Source organism: Myotis yumanensis, unplaced genomic scaffold (genome assembly GCF_028538775.1).
Source record: "Myotis yumanensis isolate MYYU_CA2020_CCGP unplaced genomic scaffold, mMyoYum1.0.hap1 SCAF_3, whole genome shotgun sequence".
NCBI lineage: Eukaryota > Metazoa > Chordata > Mammalia > Chiroptera > Vespertilionidae > Myotis > Myotis yumanensis.
The window spans coordinates 159,483,653-159,506,235 of record NW_027223754.1 but is presented as its reverse complement, the minus strand read 5'-3'; the positions used below and the strand labels follow the sequence as shown (position 1 = coordinate 159,506,235).

The 22,583-nt window shown below is 43.5% G+C and overlaps 1 protein-coding gene across 1 annotated transcript; it reads left to right on the top strand.

Annotated features, from left to right (window-relative positions):
• Positions 1-9,741: 9,741 nt before the first annotated feature.
• Positions 9,742-22,249, top strand: LOC139006389 (olfactory receptor 6C4-like). Its single transcript, XM_070408782.1, has 5 exons — positions 9,742-10,707; positions 10,801-10,980; positions 20,275-20,438; positions 21,091-21,337; positions 22,244-22,249. The coding sequence occupies exons 1-5, from the start codon at positions 9,742-9,744 to the stop codon at positions 22,247-22,249; spliced, it is 1,563 nt and encodes a 520-aa protein (XP_070264883.1).
• Positions 22,250-22,583: the final 334 nt, after the last annotated feature.

Here is a 22,583-nt window from a genome sequence, read left to right as displayed (position 1 = left end):
AAACTGGCCCAGTAATTTACAGCAGATACAGAGGGTCACTTCCCTAGAGATAACATCTAGGCCTCAGGTGTATTTCAGCTTCAGGCCCAGAAAAGCAGCAAAACCAGGTAGGTGAAGCCAGGACCACTGCAATGACTAATAGTGCTGACCACTCAGTGGAGACCACAACCCTGAGAGGGCACACCTGGAAAAACCGATGAGTATTGTATTGAGATCTCCCCAAAGCCCTCCCCTAAACTCCCAGCCTTCAAAGACCTCCATCCGAGCTCTCCCTTTCCGGACCACGCCCACACCTTCCCTTCCCCTTTCGTTCCCCCACAGGTGTGCATTCCTAAATGCTAAGGGTGCCCATGAGATTTGCAACCAGGGGAGCAATGGGTAGCAGCAGCTCAGCCCAGGCTAACCCCCTGGACCTCCCTGACTTCTCAGTGAGCCAAAGCAGCCCTGCCTGGGCTCATTTCTTTCCTATAACATTTCTAGACAGCCAGACATTTCTAGCGAAGCACAAGGCCTTATCTTCCCTAACCAAGGACACTGGAGAGTAAATGTTTTACACCTCTGCTCCCTACCCAGAGAACACATAGCTTAAATCATCCTGGTCAGAGATAATAGAGAAGAAATCGAATTAAGGCCATTTGTGCCAGCCAAACAGAGGAAGTCTGGGGAATAACTAACAACAACAACAACAATTAGAGTCAAACAAATCCAAGATAGAGGCAAAGCTAACCAGAAAATGACCTGGTCCCTCTATGCCTCATTTTGGTACATCAACATATTAACAAACACACCTGGGAAGCTGATGAATATTCTGCTAAAACCCTCCATGAGACCTCTCCTAAGATGCCTGCTCCAAAGGAGAGATAAAAAGCCTCAAGGCAAAAGACCCACGTGTTCTCTCTGGAGCACGGCCACGATGCCTTTTCTTTCTCAGGTGTGAACGTTCTCCTAAACTCTAAGGGTCCCCATGAGACTTGCAATCAGGGGAGCATCAAGCAACAGCAGCTCATCCCGGGCTTACCCTGAACCTGTCTCCAGTGCCCCTTTCCTCTGACTTTTTAATGAGCTGGCAGCAGCCCGGCTTGTCTCACTCCTGTCGCCGTGACTTTTACTTCTCCGTGAGCTAACAGGAGCCCCGCCTTAGCTCACTTTTGCCAGGGTGCTTCTCTGCATCTAGAAGGGTTCAGGAATCTGGAGAAGGGGCTGCGTGTAAATTAATAAAGACGCCAATAAGTAGGTCAATAAGTAGTGGTGGGAAAGCAAACAAGTTCAGTTTTATGCCTTTCATTCACATCTGACTTCTAACTTGTGATTCATCCCATGACATGTATGGGAAAAATCCCACATCACTGCACTGAAGTCAACTGTAAGTATATTCTCAGCTTACAGTTATATCAATGTCATTTGTCTGTGATTGTAGGACATAAAATCTTATAATTGTGACTTCTTTTATTTAAAATGAACTTATACTTGTTTTATAGCCTTCATACAATATAGACAGGTATAAAGGCATAAAGTAAAAAGGGACGGTGCCCTGTATGTCCCCCACTTGTTCATTCAACTTCATTGAAGTAATACTGTTTATTTATTTTTCCAGACATATGTGACTATATACATAAAAATATAGTTCTATAGCATATAAAAGATGTTTACAGACATGTATGTCTTTTTTTAATATATCTTTAATTGATTTTAGAGAGGAAGGGAGAGGGAGAAAGAGATAGAAACATCAATGAAGAGAATAATTGATCAGCTGCCTCCTACATGTCCCCTACTGGGGATCGAGCCTGCAACCCAGGCATATGCCCTGACCAGGAATCAAACCGTGACCTCCTGGTTCATAGATTGACACTCAACCACTGAGTCACTGCACCTGGGCTACATATATGTCTTTCTAACAAAATGGGATCATACAATACACCATTGTTAACATATTAAGGTTAATGTGAGAGAAAAACATACCAAAGAAAATGAGACTTTAAAATATGAGGCTGAAAATGAAATAAGAATTCAGGCCTAGAAATATTTATTTGAGAGTCAGCATGAGATAGCTACAGGACAGAGTTGTTTCACTTATTTGGAAACTAGAGCAAGCAAGAGCAACTTCTGAAAAAGGTGTGTTTAAAAGAAAGAAGAGTAAGACATGCATCTTTGGAGTTCAAAGAAAGGAGGAAGAATTATGAAGGCCCCATTAGTTAAAACCAGAAATTAAGACGATATTAGAAAAAAAGTACAGAAGAAAATATTAAAAGAAAAAAATCAAAGATAATGTAGAAGCAAAACTATAAATATGCAGAATATTTTTCAATATACAATTACCATTTAATAAATTTGTTAAGAAATGGTCCACATGTGTCTTAGATTTGGAAAAATGTGCTAGCTGTGTGTTCTTGGTCAAATCACCTAAACTTTCCCAGCCTCAGTTTCACTACCATTACCATTATTATCCTCACAGAATAAGTAATCCATATTATCGCATCTGTAAGGTTGAGATAATGATCATAATCGCTCTACCCTGTGTGAGGATGGAAATCAGCACAACCTGGGAGTTCAGTGTGCAGACTGTGGAATCGGGTGGCACTGGGTCAGACTCCACAATACACTAGCTATGGAAGTTGGAACAATTTCATCAACTGCTCCAAAACTCAGTTTCCTCATCTGCACAATGGGGATAGTAATAATAGCTATCTCAAAGGATCATTATGGAAATCAAATAAAATAATGACAAGACTTGGCACATAGTAAGTTCTCAATTCATGGTAATTATTTATTGTTATAATTGTAACCAAATAACATCAATGTACATTAAATGCTTTTTGATTTAGAAGATGGTAAAATGTTTACTAGTTTCTATTTTCAAGAGTCAGAGAGGGACTAACCTTTGACACAAAAGGGGTAATCAACTCTTTTGATCAGAGTATGCAAAGATGAGTGTGGGACAGAGCTCTCCTGAAAGAAGAAAGGTAGAGAGGAGTATCATGCAGAGAAAATTTTACTAATTATGAATAAAATGTAGGTGGGTTATCTGCTGAGAATGGTTTTGAGAATTTGAGAACCATGGAGAAGAATAAATAAAAGTGAAATATAATTTAAATTGAATTTTGCAATAGCTATGTAAATATTAAGAACCCTATTCCTCAGCTATAAACAAAAATAATTACCTGAATTCTCTAAGTATGGTATAAATAACCCCCTAGTCATTTATATTCTTCATTAGAAACTCCTAGCCCTAGCCTGTTTGGCTCAGTGGATAGAGCGTCGGCCTATAGACTAAAAGGTCCCAGGTTCGATTCCAGTCAAGGGCATATGGCCGGGTTGAAGGCTCAGTCCCCAGTACGGGGCATACAGGAGGCAGCCTATCAATGATTCTCTCTCATCATTGATGTTTCTATCTCTCTCCCTCCCCTTTCCTCTCTGAAATCAATAAAAATATATTTTTTTAAAAAAAGAAATTTCCAAATGACATATGCAACTTTTTTTTAAAAATTTTATTGAATTTATTGGGGTGACATTTGTTAATAAAGCATACAGGTTTCAAGCATACAACTCTATAGCACATATCTGCATACTGTATCATGTGCTAACCACCCAAAGTATCTCCACCATTATCCTCCCTTTGCCCTCATTCACCTCCCTCCACGTCCTTTCCCCATGGCAATCACCATACTATTGTCCATGTCTATGTGTGTTTTTCTTCTTAATACCTTCACCTTTTTCACTCCCTCACCTCTGACAGCTGTCAGTCCGTTCTCATTATCTATAAGTCTGTTTGTATTTTGTTAGTTTATTTTGTTCATTAGATTCCACATACAAGTAAAACCATGTGGTATTTGTCTTTCTCTGACTGGCTTATTTCACTTAACATAATATTCTCCAGGTCCATCCATTCTGTGCCAAAAGGTAAGAGTTCCTTCTTTTTTACAGCCACACAGCATTCCATTGTGTAGATGTATCACAGCCTTTTTTATCCACTCATCTATTGATGGGCGTTTGGGCTGCTTCCAAAGCTTGGCTATCCTATCTAATAATAGACAAACATGGTAATTGACCATACCTTCACTACGCCTCCCTTTGGCTAATCAGCACGATATGCAAATTAACCGCCAACAAAGATGGCGTCTAATTTGCATACTGCAGGCAGGGTGGGACAGCACAGCTGCCAGCAGGAGCCGCCATCCCTGGCCACAGGCCGGCCCCAGAAACCCCAGAAGCTGCCCAGAAGCCGGTGGTTGGGGGGAGATGGGGGTCCCCTGCCCAGGCCTGACACCTGGGCCAGAGGCATCAGGCCTGAGTGGGGGGAGATGGGGGTCCCCTGCCCAGGCCTGAAGCTTGGGCCAGAGGCGTCAGGCCTGGGCAGGGGGCGGAGCTGGCAATCAGAGGAGTCTGGGGGTCGCCTGCCCAGGCCTGATGCCTCTGGCCGAGGCATCAGGCCTGGGCGAGGGTCTGATCCGGCGATTGGCGGGGGATGGGGGTCGACGCCTCTGGGCAAGGCGTCAGGCCTGGGCAAGGAGCTGATCTGGCGATTGGAGGGAGATGGGGGTCCCCTGCCCAGGCCTGACGCCTGGGCCAGAGGCATCAGGCCTGAGTGGGGGGAGATGGGGGTCCCCTGCCCAGGCCTGAAGCTTGGGCCAGAGGCGTCAGGCCTGGGCAGGGGGCGGAGCTGGCAATCAGAGGGGTCTGGGGGTCGCCTACCCAGGCCTGACGCCTCTGGCCAAGGCATCAGGCCTGGGTGAGGGGCCGATCCAGTGATCAAAGGGTGATGGGGGTCGACGCCTCTGGCTGAGGCGTCAGGCCTGGGCGAAGGCAGAGCCGGTGGGGGGGGGGAGATGGGGGTCCCCTGCCAAGGCCTGAAGCCTGGGCCAGAGGCATCAGGCCTGGGGGGTGGGGGGCAAGCCTGCGATTGGTGTGAACTACAGAGGAAACACCTTTTCTGACTGCTCATTGGTTAAGCTCCCTGTATGCCACTGGTAATATTCTTAGTAACTTGGGTAATAAGAATCCAAAAAGGTGATCTAGGGTTTTTCACCACACTCCTGGAGAGAAAAAGGAAGGTCCGCTGCTGGAGGGCTAAGAAATGTCATATCCTGCCCTAGCCGGTTTGGCTCAGTGGATGATGCCTTGGCCTGCCGATGGCAGGGTCTGAGTTCAATTCTGACCAAGGGCATGTACCTAGGTTGCAGGCTCCTCCCTGGCCGGGGCCCAGGTCAGGGCTCATGCAGGAGGCAACCAATGAAAGTGTTCCTCTCACTTTGATGTTTCTCTCTGTCTTTCCCTTTCTCTTCCACCTTCTCTAAAAATCAATGGAAACATATCCTCAGGTGAGGATAAAAAAAATAATAAAGAAATTATTATTTTATGAAAGACACATCTTGAAAATTCCTAAAGAAAGTTGTCATTTTTTCATGGTGAGGGGACTGGAGTCCGTGTTGATGAAAAAACCTTGCTGGCTGCAGTGACTGGCAGTGGCTGCAGCAGCATGGTGATGGGGCTGGTGCCTTCCCCTGATCAGCCTGGTCACCTCCCACAAAGGGAGGCCAGACTGTGGCTTAGGCCCTATCCCCAAGGGGAGCAGGGAGCGGGCCTAAACCGTCACTAAGACATCCCCTGAGGGCTCCCAGCATGTGAGAGGGAGCAGGCTGGGCTGAGGGATAACCCCCTCCCCAGTGCACGAATTTCGTGCACCGGACCCCTAGTTGTAAATAATGCTGCAAGGAACAAAGGGGTGCATATATTCTTTTGAATTAGTGTTTTGGGTTTCTTCTGATATATTAGTGTTTCTTCTGATATATTCCCAGAAGTGGAATCACTAGGTCATAAGGCAGTTCCATTTTTAATTTTTTGAGGAAACTCCATCCTGTTTTCCACAGTAGCTGCACCAATCTGCAATCCCACCAACAATGCACAAGGGTTCCCTTTGCTCCACATCCTTGCCAACACTTGTTTGTTGATTTATTAGTTATAGCCATTCTGACAGCTATGAGGTAAAATCTCATTGTGGTTTTAATTTACATTTCTCTGATGATTAGTGACCTTGAGCATCTTTTCATATGTCTACTGGCCATCTGTACATCCTCTTTGAAGAAGTGTCTATTCCAGGCCTTTGCCCATTTTTTAATTGGATTGTTTGTTTTCTTGGTGTTGAGTTATATAAGTTCTTTATAAATTTTGGAAATTAACCCTTTATCAGATGTGTCATTGATGAATATGTACTCCTATTCAGTGGGTTGTCTTTCATTTTGCTAATGGTTTCCTTTGCTGTGTAAAAGCATTTTAGTATGATGTAGTCCTATTTGTTTAATTTTTATTTTGTTTCCCTTGCCCCATGAAATATATTAAAAAATATCACTTTGAGAAATGTCCAATATTTTGCTTCCTATGTTTTCTTCTAGGCTTTTTAAGGTTTTGTGACTGATATTTAAGTCTTTAAATCCTGTTTGAGTTTATTCTTGTGTATGGTGTAAGTTGGTGATCTAGTTTCTTTTTTCTCTTCTTTTTCTTTTATTTTATTTTCTTTTTCTTTTTTTTTTTTTGCATGTATCTGTTAAACTTTGCCAACACCACTTATTAAAAAGACTGTCTTTACCCCATTGTATGTTCTTGCTTCCTTTGTCAAAATTTTTTTTTAATATATTTTATTGATTTTTTACAGAGAGGAATGGAGAGGGACAGAGAGTTAGAAACATCAATGAGAGAGAAACATTGATCAGCTGCCTCCTGCACACTCCCCACTGGGTGTGTGCCCGCAACCAAGGTACATGCCCTTGACCAGAATCGAACCTGGGACCCTTGAGTCCGCAGGCCGATGCTCTATCCACTGAGCCAAATCGGTCAGGGCTGTCAAAATTTTTTTTAATTTCTTTATTTCTTTCTTTATTTATGTTTTGTTAATCCTCACCTGAGGATATTTTTCCATTGATTTTTAGGGAGAGTGGAAGAAAAAGGAAATACAGAGAGAAACATCAATGTAAGAGAAACAGATCGATTGGTTGCCTCCTGCACAAGCCCCCACCCGGTCTCGGGCCAGGGAGAAGCCTGCAACCGAGGTATGTGCCCTTGTCCAAAATCAAATCCAGGAACCTTTGGTCCACAGGCCAACACTCTATCCACTGAGCCAAACCATCTAGGGCTACTTTGTCAAATATTAATTGACTATAAAGGTGTGGGGTTAGCTCTCTATTCTGTCCCATTGATTTACATGCCTGTTTTTATGCCAGTATCATGCTGATTTGATTACAATGGCCTTGTAGAATAGTTGGATGTCAGCATGATTCCTCCAACCTTGTTCTTCTTAACTCAAGATTGCTGAGGTTATTTAGGGTCTTTTGTGGGTCCATATAAATTTTTGGAGTATCTGCTCAAGTTCTGTGAGATATGCCATGTATTTTAATAGGAATTGCATTGAAATAATAGATTGCTTTGGATAATGTGTGCATTTTATTATGATAATTATTCTTATCCATGAATACAGAATATGCTTCCACTCAGTTGTATCTTCCTCAATTTCATTCTTTAGTATCCTATAATTTTCAGGGTACAGGTCTTTTACCTCTTTGGTTAAATTTATCCCTAGGTACCTTATTGGTTTTGTGCAATTGTAAATGGTATTATTTTCTTAGTTTCTCTTTCTGGTAGTTCAATATTGGTATATAAAAATGCCCCAATTTCTGAATATCAATTTTACTTTTTTTAACCTCTGAATATTAATTTTGTATCCTGCTACTTTACTGAATTCATTTGTCAATTCTAGTTGTTTTTGGTAGAGTCTTTAGGGTTTTCTATATACAGTATCATGTCATCTGCAAACTGAGACCTGAGGGAAAGCAGACACTGAGTGCAAAGATTTAGAGACTGATATTAGTTACAGTGATCCACAAATTCAAAAAATCTAAGGGAATTTGAGGATCTCTTTGGATACACAGTTACAACAATACTAGAGGCCTGGTGCACAAAAATTTGTGTACTCGGGGAGCCCTCAGCCCAGCCTGTGCCCTCTCACGGTCTGGGACCCCTCAAGGGATGTCCACCTGCTGGATCCCCAGGGGTTCAGGCCTAAACTGGCACTCAGACATCCCTCTGGTAGCCCCGGATGTCTACTTGCCAGTGGAGGAGCAGGCCTAAGCTGCAGTCGGACATCCTTAGTGCTGCTGAGGAGGTGGGAGAGACTCCCGCCACCACCTCTGTGCTGGCAGCTGGCAGCCTGGCTTGTGGCTGAGCAGAGCTCCCCCTGTGGGAACACACTGACCACCAGGGGGCAACTCTTGCATTGAGCATTGTCAGTATGTGTCATAGTGACCAGTCATTCCCAGTTGTTCTGCTGCTAGGGTCAATTTGCATATTACCCTTTTATTATATAGGATAGAGGCCTGGTGCATGGTTGGGGCTGGTTGGTTTGCCCTGAAGGGTGTCCCGGATCAAGGTGGGGGTCCCACGTGGGTGCCTGGCCAGCCTGCATGAGAGGCTGAGGGCCGTTTTCAGGCTGGCTACACCCCCTTCAGGGTGGGAGTGTCCACTGGGGTGCCTGGCCAGCCTGGGTGAGTGACTGATGGCTGTTTTCAGGCTGGCCACAGCCCCTTCTGGATGCGGGGGTCCCACTGGGGTGCCTAGCCAGCTTGAGTGAGGAGCTGATGGCTGTTTTCAGGCTGGCCACAGCCCCTTCCAGGTGCGGGGGTCCCACTGGGGTGCCTAGCCAGCCTGAGTGAGGGGCTGATGGCTGTTTTCAGGCTGGCCATGCCCCCCAATGACCCAAGCTCCCAGCCTCTCCTTTTTTTCTTTTTTCTTTTTTTTTTCTGGGATTTATTTATCTTCTATAATTGAAAATTTTTAGCCTTGAGCGGAGCTGAGGGCCGACCAAGGCCGGTGGTTAGCTTGGCTTCCTCCATCGCCAGGGGCAACCCAAGCCTCCTGCTTGCTCCAGCTCCCTGGCCACCGCCATTTTTGTAATGGTGTGATGGAGTGATGGTTAGTTTGCATATTACTCTTTTATTAGATAGGTTTGCTTATTCCTTCCTAAAGGCCCTTCAACTATGAGCTAACATAGTTAGCTTTTCTTCTCACACTAAGACCAAGAGAGTGTTGGAAATGAGACACCACTGCCAAAATAGCAGATAAGAGATCAAAAGTCAGTGTTCAAAGAGACACTAAATGGGGTTAGAACAGTGGTTCTCAACCTTCCTAATGCCACGACCTTTTAATACAGTTCCTCATGTTGTGGTGACCCCCAACCATAAAATTATTTTCGTTGCTACTTCATAACTGTAATATTGCTACTGTTATGAATCATAATGTAAATATCTGATATGCAGGATGTATTTTCATTGTTACAAATTGAACATAATTAAAGCATAGTGATTAATCACAAAAACAATATGTAATTATATATGTGTTCCCCAATGGTCTTAGACGACCCCCGTGAAAAGGTCATTCAACCCCCAAAGGGGTCCCGACCCACAGGTTGAGAACTGCTGGGTTAGAAGATGCACTAGGAAGTACATGAAGAGCCTGAAAAGGAGCCATGGAGAAAATCCTCCTATGTGGGAATCCAACAAAAATTCTTGTGAAGAGGCAGCCTCTATCCAATAGAAAATCTCACTTGAGTCAAATTGGACAGCAGGGAGTGAGAGCGGGAGAAGGGTTGAATCAATTCAACAAAAAAGCCTTAACCTCTCCTGAATGTTCCTGTGCTCTTCTTCCCTTCTAAACACCAACTTTGTTCCTTTGTACCTTCCTAGGCTGTAAAAGTTAGCGATGAAAAACCAAACCTTTCTGACAGAATTCATTCTTCTGGGACTATCAGACATCCCAGAAATTCAACCTGTCATCTTTATACTTCTCTTCCTGACCTACATATTTAGTATTATTGGAAACCTGACCATCATCACCCTCACACTACTGGACTCCCACCTCCAGACTCCCATGTATTTCTTCCTCCGGAATTTCTCCTTTCTAGAAATTTCCTTCACAACCACTTTTACTCCTAGGCTACTGTTCAGCATCTTAACTGGGAAGAAGAGCATCAGCTTTGCTGGTTGTTTCACTCAGTATTTCTTTGCAATATTCCTCGGGGCCACAGAGTTTTACCTTCTGGCTGCCATGGCTTATGACCGCTATGTGGCCATATGTAAACCCCTGCATTACACAACCATCATGAGCAGCAGGGTTTGCACCCAGCTGGTTCTCTGCTCCTGGCTAGGTGGTTTCCTGATCATCATATCCCCAATCATCCTGACCAGTCAACTGGATTTCTGTGCCTCCAACATTCTGAATCATTATTATTGTGACTATGGACCCCTCATAGAGATATCATGCTCAGACACAACAATCCTGGAGCTGGTTGACTTTATTTTAGCATTTGTGACCATGGTGGTCACTCTGGTGCCTGTGAGTATCTCCTATACAAACATCATCTGGACCATCCTGAAGATCCCCTCTGCTCAGCAAAGGAAAAAGGCCTTTTCCACGTGTTCTTCCCACATGATTGTCATCTCCCTCTCTTATGGCAGCTGCATCTTCATGTATATAAAACCTTCAGCAAAAGAGGGAATTGCCTTCAATAAGGGAGTCGCTCTGCTCAATACCTCAGTAGCCCCTTTGTTGAACCCATTCATTTACACTCTAAGAAATAAACAAGTAAAACAAGCTTTCAAGGATGTGACCAGAAAGATTATGACTCTTAATGAACATAAAGACCTCTGCTGGAGGCAAAAGCAAACAGTAATTAACATAAAAGTGCAAAAGAGGCAATGGAAGGCCAGTGGACTATGATATTTAGCAGTGCCCAAGATCACATCTTCCTGGCTCTCCAAGGAGCTGCGGCAGAAGTACCACATCTGCTCCATGCCCATCTGCAAGGGTGACGAGGTCCAGGGGGTTCGAGGACACTACAAAGGTCAGCAAATCAGCAAGGTAGTGCACGTGTACAGAAAGAAAGATGTCATCTACATGGAGCCGGTGCAGTGTGAGAAGGCTAACGGCACAACTGTCCAGGTGGGCATTCACCCCAGCAAGGTGGTCATCACCAGGCTAAAATTGGACAAAGATCGGAAAAAAAATTATTTCTACGCAAAACCAAATCTTGACAAGTTGGAAAAGAGAAAGATAAATATAAGGAAGAACTTATTGAGAAAATGCAGGAATAAATGTAACCTGTTGTGCACCACGGTTTAGCTGTATGTTTTTAGCCTGGTGTGTATTCCTTTAAAATTGTTCAAGATATCTCTGGAATATTTTGTTTCCTTCCTGGTTTGTTTTTGATATGTGGCTGTGTATATCTATTGTTGCTGTTTGGATTGATTTTATGAATAAAAATTAGAAATATTTCTTTCCAGCAAATAGATTTTTGAACCAGACATTTTAAAAATTTGCAAAAATGTGAATCAATACCACTCTTCTAGTTATTTTTTTGAGATTATAGTTATGTTAAATAAAAATATATTATTTGTGCTTTAAGATGTTTTTATTATAGTAATTTAAAACAAATTAATATATAGATTTTTTAATTTCTCAGTTTTGATTTCTAATATGAAATAAAATAATACAGATATAACCCCTTAGTAGATAAATTTTTATAGGAAAAAGATGTGAGTTTTGAACTCTATATCCAGTAGTTTGCTTTCCTCCATTTCTGTCATTTGTGACCTGTTTCTTTGTCTCCACATGTTTTATGCTTCCCTGTGTTGAAGCATAAAACAAGAGTGGCTTTCTGTGCGAGGTGTCCTATAGGGCCCAGTGGCTCAGTCTCCCCAATTACCTGAGATGAACACTCTTGGTGCTCCCGTTTGTGGGCTTTGTGCACAGTCTTGTAGTTAAGCCTTGATTGTTGTAGGTATCACCAGGAGGAATTGACCCCCAGGCCAATTGGCTGTGAGAATCAGCTGTGTCTACAGTGGGAGAACTTCTGTGCTGAAGACACCCTTATAGGGCAAGACTTGCTTCAGTGGGGCTTTGGTGCTCACTGAGTCTGCCCCCCTGATTGTGTCCCTTATGGATCTGAGGAGTTGTAATCTGGATGGTCCCGTTCTGAACACTGGGTACACTGGCTCTTGGATCTCTAAGGAGGTGCTAATTTAGCCTCTTCCTGAGGCTACCCAGCAGGAGCTATGGAGAGATCTGAAGATTCCTCTTCTTTGTTTTGGGTTTGGAGGTGCCCAGATGAGGCCCAGCTGTGAAGTAATGCAAGCTGCTGTGGGGCCTTGGGCCTTCTTTTGGAAGTTCTGGGTTTCTCACCCAGCTGCAGTTTGTTAGGTAATTTTCAGATTACAAAGGGCCAGGCCTTTCATATGCAAAAGCCTCTGCGCACAGCTTGGGTGGGGCGGGGTCTCAGGGGATCAACAGGGTGGAGCACACAGCTATGGCTGCTCCTCAGACCTACCCTAAGAGGCCCCACATCTCAGTGTCCCTGTAATCGCCGCAGGCACCTCTGAGAGAAAGCTGCCCTCGAGTTCTGACCAATGCCAGACAGTCCAGTTTCTCTCCATATGAGTCTGGGTCCCCAGAGACTCACCCGGAACTGGAGTTCAGAGCAGCTGGGAGCTTGAGACTCCATCCCAATTGAAAAAGACAACCGTGTCCTCAGTTGCCAGCCCTTTCTGCGTGGGCCTCCATACCTCTGCACTTTACTTCCACACCGCACCTCCTCTGAGTCTCAGTGTGCTTTTCTCTTTCCTTCTAGTTGTAGAATTTCCACTCAGCCAGCCTTCCTGTGGTTCTGGATGATGTCCGTTTTGTCTTTTAGTTGTATTTATGAAGTGATTGTGCGAGGCAGCAATTTCCAGTGTTTACCTATGCTGCCATCTTGATTTCTCTCTAGTAATAACATCTTGCAATAAAGCTCTATTCTTGCAATAAAGGCCATCCTTTCTCAAGTTTGAGATCATTTTTCTTCTCATCCTTTTTGCTCTGAAAATTCTAAAAATCTCTTCTGTAGATACTTAATACAAAAACTGTCTCTGCTTGTAGGGTTGATATTTCTGGTTCTAACTCTCCTCCAGTCATGAAATTGAAATGAAAACTACTCCAGGGGTATCCCTAACACACTGAATATCCAATCTCTTCTTAAGGGAAGATTCAGAAGAGTAGGAATCTTGAGTTATGTTACCAAAACCTGCAGGGCTCCATTGAGGGGACATATTTTGTAGATGAACCTTAGGAGGCTGAGAGTGAAAGGGCTACCTAAGGATGCCTTAGAAAACAGCACCCAAATATTTTAAGAATTTTTTAAAGCAAATTACCTAATTTTTTAGAGGCAGCTGGCTTTTGTTATTGTTATTTTCCAAATAAGTCAAGTGGACGCAAATTCCAGTAGATCCTCCTTGCAACTGCTTCCCAAGGTCAGTTCTTTGCACAGCACCCCTTGGTGCTTCTTTAGACCAGTGATTTCCCATCTTTTTCATCTGATGACACATACACTAACTATGAAAATCCTGCAGCATACCAAAATATATATTTCACCCATCTGACAAAAGGAAAATAGGTATACTTTTGATTCAGTAATACCAGACAGCTATTGTTGTACTGTCTGCTGTCTTCATTTTTCTTTGATAGCCTAAGAGAAAATATGTCTATATCCCTGACTAAATAGTCATGTATTGCATATTTTAAAAAACTTTTGGCACACTGGTTGAAAATCACAGCTTTAGACCAAAAACTAAAGAACAAGCAGTTCAGAATATTGAGCCTCTTTCTCCAAAGGCTCCTGACTCCTGTTTCTGCATGTCTTTTAATTAAATACCTTAAAGATTTGGGCATGGAAGCAGAATGGAAAGATACACACCCTGCCTTAGCCCAGCCCTGTTGTCTGCCTCAGACCTGAGCAGTCCTGTGGATGTGCCCTTTCAACTGCCTAGAAGCCCAGCAATCATTCCACAAATATATTTGCGTGCCTACATTGTTCTCAGTGCTGAAGTTATTATGGAGCCTTTTTCCTTCTCTTCACATCACTGGCTGCAGAAGAAAAAAAAAAAGAACTGGTTTTTTAGAGGGTAGTTAAAATTGGGAGGACATAGAAACCTATATGATCATAAGGTGTCTACATTTTATTTGAAGTGGTAAAATCTTGATTCTAAGTGGACAGGGAAAAGTTAAGAATATGTATTGTAATTTCAACATAAATAACTTCAAATATTAAACAAAGATATAATCAAAATCGCAATAAATAAATAAATGAGTTTAAGTGGAATACGAAAAAAAATCAAATAACCCAAAAGTAGGCATGAAAAGGGAAATAGAGGAACTAAAATAGAGGAAATAAACATAATAAATAATAAATGATGGACATAAATCCAAACATATCAATAATTATACTGAGGCAGGATAGTAAGCTAGGAATATTCCTGGGCAAGTGGAATTGGGAAACTGAGACAGAGCTGAACAAACTGGCCCAGAAATTTACAGCAGATACAGAGGGTCACTTCCCTAGAGATAACATCTAGGCCTCAGGTGTATTTCAGCTTCAGGCCCAGAAAAGCAGCAAAACCAGGTAGGTGAAGCCAGGACCACTGCAATGACTAATAGTGCTGACCACTCAGTGGAGACCACAACCCTGAGAGGGCACACCTGGAAAAACCAATGAGTATTATATTGAGATCTCCCCAAAGCCCTCCCCTAAACTCCCAGCCTTCAAAGACCTCCATCCGAGCTCTCCCTTTCCGGACCACGCCCACACCTTCCCTTCCCCTTTCGTTCCCCCACAGGTGTGCATTCCTAAATGCTAAGGGTGCCCATGAGATTTGCAACCAGGGGAGCAATGGGTAGCAGCAGCTCAGCCCAGGCTAACCCCCTGAACCTCTGACTTCTCAGTGAGCCAAAGCAGCCCTGCCTGGGCTCATTTCTTTCCTAACATTTCTAGACAGCCAGACATTTCTAGCAAAGCACAAGACCTTATCTTCCCTGACCAAGGACACTTGAGAGTAAATGGTTTACACCTCTGCTCCCTACCCAGAGAATAAATAGCTTAAATCATCCTGTCAGAGATATAGAGAAGAAATCGAATTAAGGCCATTTGTGCCAGCCAAACAGAGGAAGTCTGGGGAATAACTAACAACAACAACAATGAGAGTCAAACAAATCCAAGATAGAGGCAAAGCTAACCAGAAAATGACCTGGTCCCTCTATGCCTCATTTTGGTACATCAACATATTAAAGAACACACCTGGAAAGCTAATGAATATTCTGCTAAAACCCTCCATGAGACCTCTCCTAAGATTCCTGCTCCAAAGGAGAGATAAAAAGCCTCAAGACAAAAGACCTACGTGTTCTCTCTGGAGCACCGCCATGATGCCTTTTCTTTCTCAGGTGTGAACGTTCTCCTAAACTCTAAGGGTCCCAATGAGACTTGCAATCAGGGGAGCATCAAGCAACAGCAGCTCATCCCGGGCTTACCCCCTGAACCTGTCTCCAATGCCCCTTTTCTCTGACTTTTTAATGAGCTAGCTGCTAGCAGCAGCCCTGCCTTGTCTCACTCCTGTCACTGTGACTTTTACTTCTTCATGAGCTAACAGGAGCCCCGCCTTAGCTCACTTTTGCCAGGGTGCTTCTCTGCATCTAGAAGGGTTCAGGAATCTGGAGAAGGGGCTGTGTGTAAATTAATAAAGAGGCTAGAAATATAAATTTGGAATACACGGGGGAGCCAGAGGAGACTTAGCTATAGTAACCAAGTTCTCTCTGAATCTCTGGACCCAGGGCTCTTTATTCACACATTTTGGCCTATAGCAAAGCAGATATACATATCAAAGGTAAGTTTGGTAAACAATGGGCATTGTCAAGTTAGGGGAACTGCCCTCAGCTGTCTGGTAGCGGGAATCATATGTACATTTTCAGGTTTGGGGAAATGCTTTCAGCTATTCCAACAGGCCATAATATATATCTTCAGCCCTGCTGCAGCCTCAAGGTTCCATCAACCTTTTGATGAAACTTCTTGCATTTATGACATGCTGGAATTAGCCTCCAGCACACTTCTTTCCTATAATATTTCTAGAGAGCCAAAGCAGCCCTGACAGGGCTCTCTCCTTTTGCTTCTTCTATCTTAAGCCCTTCCTTTGTTTCAGTATCCCCAGGTTTAATAAATGTACTCTCAAAGTCACCTGGACTCATGAAATCTTTCCACATACTACAGGCCAATACGAGGCAGATCGCTCTGGGCCTGGTCCCTTTCCAGTGAGTGACAAGAAGACCTTCTAAATGTGTACGCATTTAAGAACACAGTTACAAAATATTTAAGTAAATTATAGAAATGTAGGCCTGAAACCTATATAATTGTATTAACCAATGTCACTGCAACCATTTTAATAAAAAAGAAAAAATTGCATATAAGTAAAAACTTGAATAACGGAAACAAGGAAAAAGAAAATCCACAATTATAATTGATGACTTTAATGTATCTCTCTCAATAACAAATATAATTAGTAGTCAGAAAATAAGCAAGGATATAGAACTGAACAATATCATCAGTCAGCTGGATATAACTGAGATTTATAGAACACCCCACCTAAAAACAGAAGAACACACAGTCTTTTCATATGCGCATGGAATATTTAACAAAATAGGCCATACCCTGGATTATAAGACAAACCTTAGCAGATTTAAAAGAATTGAAGTAATATAAAATATATTTAGCCCTACCTGGTTTGGCTCAGTGGATAGACTCTATCCGATAGAGCATCGACCTGCGGACTGCAGGGTTCCAGGTTTGATTCCAGTCAAGGGCACATGCCTGGGTTGTGGGCTCAATCCCCAGTAGGGGGCATGCAGGAGGCAGCCAATCAATGATTCTCTCTCATCATTGATGTTTCTATCTCTCTTCCTATCCCTTCCTCTCTGAAATCAATAAAAATATATTTTTTTAAAAATAAATAAAGTACATTTGTAATGGAATTAAACTTGAAATTAATAACAGAAATATGACCAAAATTTTTCAAGCAGTTGGAAACTAAACAACACACTTCTCTATAATTCATGGGCCAAAAAGAAAATCTCAAGGGAGATTAGAAAGCATATTGGACTGAATGAAATGGAAACACAATATATCACAAATTGTGATGCAGCTATAGAAGTGCTAATAGAAAAATTTATAGCATTAAATGCTTACATTGGAAAAGATGGAAAGTCTCAAATAAATACTGTAAGCTTCCACATTCAGGGAAAAAAAAGAACTAATTAAACCCAAAGCAAGCAAAAGGAAGGAAATAATAAAAATAAGAACAGAAATCAATGAAATTAAAAACACAATATGTAAATCAATAAAACCAAAAGCTTGGTTTTTTAAGAAGACAAATAAGATTGATAACATCTATCAAGACCAACAAAAGAAAGTGAGAACCGAAACCGGTTTGGCTCAGTGGATAGAGCGTCGGCCTGCGGACTGAAAGGTCCCGGGTTCGATTCCGGTCAAGGGCATGTACCTGGGTTGCGGGCACATCCCCCAGTGGGAGGTGTGCAGGAGGCAGCTGATCGATGTTTCTCTCTCATCGATGTTTCTAACTCTCTATCTCTCTCCCTTCCTCTCTGTGGAAAATCAATAAAATATATTTAAAAAAAAAAAAAAAAAGAAAGTGAGAAGACACAAAATTCCATTATCAGGATTAAGAGGGAATATCATTGCAAACCCTATAGACATTAAAAGGGCAAAAACAAAATACTACACACAGGCATGTTATAGACGTTGACACAAGGGATAATTGGTCCTTTATTAAGATGGCAACACCTAAAGCCTTCTGGCTTCAACTTTAACAGAATATATATAAGTAATTAGAAGAACCAATGTGAACTCTCAGGGGCTCAGATTATTCTGCTTGTGTCCATGGACTCTTGTCCATACAGATTTTGGAACCAAAGCCCATTCTTTAGTTATTCCTTGAAGGATACATATACTAGCATGTATATCAGATGTCCAGAATAGCTATAATCTGATGATGCGTAGGAGAATTCTCTGGAACTTCAAAAGAAGAGGAAGCAAGTAAGAAACAACAAAATGGTAGATACATAGTCTTTCTGCAGTTTATCTTTAATTTAATATTTTATGTTTCTACCCCAGTTGAATTCATATTCTGATTATAAACCTGTCAGCAATGAAGATGTGGAGGTAGGAACACTAACAGATTTCTCCAGCAAGGGAAAGACAGTTTTCTTGATCAAAAAGGTACATGGGGGACATCTGCAATAGTATCGACAATAAAACATTTAAATAAAAGTAAAAAAGAAAGGTACAGTGAAGGGTGTTTTGGAAGACACTTCTGGTCCTTCAGATCCTTGTAGGTAATCCTGCTCTAATTATCATGATGGCTCTCTTTCCTCATCAAGGCCATAATATTTATAAATGAAACTTTAAAAGGCTGTGAATTCAACTAACAGTGTAATTCAGTTCCCAGAATTAACTGCTGGGTTTGGCTTTCCACACTTTCTATTTTGTGGCTCTAAAAGGTAAAAGATTATATTAGCATAGCCTCAGAAAAATCTGCATTTGATTCTGTTTTAGATGAGAATTTTTAATATAATGCAGTTGTGTGTTTGTTTGTTTTTTGTCACTTTAAGATACCTAACGGGGTAAGACAAAACCATTCTGCCGAAACATCCTTTATTTCCTCCTCCTTCTAAATTGCTCTACAGCCACCCAGCCGCGTGGCTCAGTGGTTGAGCATGGGCAGATAAACCAGGAGGTCACAGTTCAACTCCCGCTCAGGGCACATGCAGCTCTGACCCCATTGCCGGTGTGCAGGAGGCAGCCAATCAATGATTCCCTCTCATCATTGATGTTTCTATCTCTCCCTCTCCTTTCTGCTCTGAAATCAATAAAAATATTTTTTTAAATAAATAACTTGCTCTCTAGCAGTAGCTTCTCATCTCTCAGACCTTTGCCTGCGCGCGGTGCAGCTGCCGCCGCAGGGCGGCGCAGATGGACTGGGCAGCTCCGCGCTGCACTCCTCCCGCTGGTGCGCCCGCTGGCCCCCAGCGCCCGACAGCCGCCTCAGGAACTGTCATAACCACACCGCTTAGGGTGCCCGCAGCCGAGGGGTCATCGACCTCCTGCGGGGGCGGGCCACGTGGCCTGCTCCTGCATCTCAGCCAGAGCCTCCCCTGACCGGATGCCGCCGCCTCCCGGAAAGCTGCAGCCGCCTCAGCTCCAAAGGTCTTCTCTCTGCATCACCGTCCTCCTCGCCTTCCCAGTCTGCTCCCAAGGACCCCCTTGCATTTCCCCTGGCTGCCCCCAGTTTCTTCCTTTCTCCCTCAGCTCCACCTGCCTTCCTGCCCTTCGCCGGGGTCCTCCGAGCCCCTGGTCAGCCGGTGCCTCCCTCTCCAACTCCAGGAGGCAGCTGAGAGGGATTGGGGGGGGGGGGGGGTGCTGGGGGGGGAGACAGATCTTGGACTGGTGAGGGGGGACCTCCCTGCCCTGTGCAGTCAACCCTCCTGGAAGCTATGAAGATCTCACTCTGGCGCCGCCCCCCCCCCCGCCCCCCCCCACCCCCACCCCCAGTTTTCGAACCAGGATTTGCCCAGAGGCACATGCATTTGCCCCCTCTTTTGAATACAGACATTCCCCCACCTCGTCTTCCGCCCAGGACTCCCTCCCCAGTTATTCTCAGGCACCGATCTCTCGTCCAGAATTCCACTCAATCCTGTATTTCCTTCTCCTCTCTCAGAGCCGGTGGAACCCGGAACAGCTGCTCCCTCTGCCCTCCGCCCATGAGGAGGGAGAGATGGGCTGCAGTGGGGCACTTATAACAATGTAAATTATTAGGCATTTTTGGTTGGATTTCTTTTGTAATAAACTACTTTTGTAACATAAAAAATAAAATTAAAAAGAGGACTGGGGTAGCAGCAAAGAGTTATTTTTAGGCTTTCTCAGAGGAAACAAAAGGAAGGAATAAAAGAAAAGAGGAAGGAAAGAAGAAGGGAGAGAGGAAAGTCACTGGTATCTAATAATCATTTAAAGATTCTGAAAGAGGTGACTTTCCTGAGGAGGGAAGAGCCTCCAGGAGCTTCTGCTCTGCTCCCCTGAAGCCACAGGGAAGCAGCAGCAGGTAAAGGAGGAACGGACTTGAGGAGAAGTGTTCCTCTGCTTTAGCCTAAAGTCTGATGCTGCTACCTGCCCAGGCTGCGCTTCTGGAAAGGGCCTGAGGTGCACAATGGCCACTCAGAGCATCATGACCCAGTCCTTCCGCCAAGGCCTCGCAGACACCAATGAGCTTCAGGCGGCAGCTTTCCTGCTCCTGCTGCTCGCCTGCCTCCTGATTGTCTCTGAAAACCTGGTCACCGTCACCTTGACCTCGCCGGAAAACCCGCCTGCAGACGCCTATGCATTTCTTCCTCCGAAATCTGTCCTGCTTAGAAATTAGGTTCCAGACTGTCATCGTACCCAAGGTGCTGCTCAACATTGCCACGGGGACCAAGAGCCTCTGCTTTGCTGGCTGCATCGCTCAGGACTTTTTCCACATTTTCCTGGAGGTCACAGAGTTCTTTTCCCTTGTGACTGGTGGAAGGGCATGTAATAGGAACAGAACCACAGTTGTTTAATGGTTACTCACCTTACTAACTATAGGTAAAAGGTTTTTCTTTCAGACCCTGGGAAACTGGAGGATATGTTGCAAGAAGTAAAACAGGGCTGAGAAAGACAAGACCCCTTGGAGCCTGGATGGATCCATTACTCAGAAAAGAAAATACTTTTTGAGAGCAGACCAAGGACAGGACACGCTTCGACTTGATCTACGCCTGGACCCTGACCCCCTCCAGGAGTTTTCCTCAGGAATGCTGACCACTCTCTGGTCCAAGGAACGGGCTGAGCTGTTTTTAACCTCATAGAAGATTAGCCAACTTGTTATCAGACTTCAAGATCCTGGAAGAACACATACTGACCACATACCATACAGTCTTTATCCTGGCCCCCTGCCCCTTGCACTCAGCCCTTCTTCCTTATCCCAATGTAACCAGCCGGCTAGTAGGAGATGTTAGAGCAGAATTTTCAGGATGACCTCCATAGGTATCTCTCCGTACTGCTGGCATTATTGGAATAAACATTCATTCATGATTCATCCCTGTCTCTGCTTCATTTGGCTCAAGTGGTGACAGGCAGCCTCAGACCCATTTTGTGTCCGGTATCACTTACAGCCTGGCCTGTGATGGGTACATTGCCCAACGCCAGCCCCTCCGCTACCCTGATGAGCAGCAGAGTCTGCACGTGACTCATCCTTACCTGCTGGCTAGCAGGATTCTCCATCATTGTGTCTGTCAGCTTGCATTCTGTGGCACCCACATCAAGCACTTCCTCTGTGAGTATCCGCCTCTAATGGAGGTGGTCTGCAGTGCGCCGAAGGTGCTGGAGATGGTGCCCTTGGTGGCAGCGCTCAGCACTTTGGTGCCTATCACCCTGTCCTATATCCAGATTCCTCCCACACCCCTAGTCCCAAAGCTACTTCCATATGTTAGGTGTTTGTTATGGTGGCACCCCACTTCCAGGTACCAGAATCTGTATTAGTTACCTTTTGCTACTTAACAAATTATGCCCCAAACCTAGTGACTTAAATCAACAAACAATTATTATCGCAGTAGTTGTTTGCAAATATTCCCCATTCAGTCGGTTTCTTTTGCTGTGCATTTTAGTTTGATATAGTTTCATTCATTTATTTTTGCTTTTGCTTCCCTTACCGTTGAGGTCACGTTTATAAAATCCTCCCTAAGACAGAGGTCCATACGTTTGGTACCTATGTTTCATGGACAAAAAAGTGTTTTACATACAAACCGGACAAGTTCAGGCTCTACAAACTCAGAGACCAAAAGTAACCACCTAAAAATTCCTACCTAAACGCAGATCATGAAGGGTAGTCCCATCCTAGGCCTGTAGCTTCCTTGACAAAGGTCAGTCTTTACCTGAATTGAGCCTGTCTGTTGTCTTTTGGCATCTGAGATAACATACCTTTGGAACGTCAAAGTCTTTACCAGACCCCTCAGGGCACACCCACTGCATCAGAGCATGAGACCACAGAATCCTCATTGTTATATTGTTCCCCTAATGCCATCTCTATGTGCCGGAATTGTTAACTATCCTATACCCACCAATATTTTTTTAAAGTATGTGTCTCTCCATTTTACTCTTTATCTAATTTCAGTGATTCCCCTGCTTTGCTTTCTCCCGCCTCCCTAACCTACCACCAAAGAATTTCATGTAACCTTCCTTACCTCTCTTCCTTGGAGTCTAATACAGGGTACCCCAAAAACATGTATGCACATTTTGATAACTCACTTAATTTTCACTCCTTTTCAGGTTTAACTGATTTGAAATAATGCAGGAAGCCAGACTAAGCTTTGCACAAAGAAAATTTATACACTAGACTTTTTTATGGAGATACATAAAAGATTAAGTTATGGTACAAAAACGGCAACAGTTGACGAATTGAGGGTGCACAAATACCAAACGAAATGATTCCATTGCTTTGAGTTATCAGCAGTGCCTGGACCAGAACGGTCACCAGTTTGAAAACAGGTGTTGACAAAAAAAAATTATTCATTTTATTCATTTCTGTGGATTCTTTTACATTTTGAAAATGAACTGTATGTTAATAAACACTGACTTCATAATCATTCAAATTGTGTATACATTTTGG

Bases quoted from the DNA above. Each gene is read 5' to 3' on its own strand.
- LOC139006389 (XM_070408782.1), top strand. From the start codon at position 9,742: ATGAAAAACCAAACCTTTCTGACAGAATTCATTCTTCTGGGACTATCA. The intron at 10,708-10,800 runs GTAATTAACATA...TGGCTCTCCAAG, and splicing joins GCTGGAGGCAAAAGCAAACA to GAGCTGCGGCAGAAGTACCA. The intron at 20,439-21,090 runs GTTCTTTTCCCT...TATCACTTACAG, and splicing joins ATTTTCCTGGAGGTCACAGA to CCTGGCCTGTGATGGGTACA.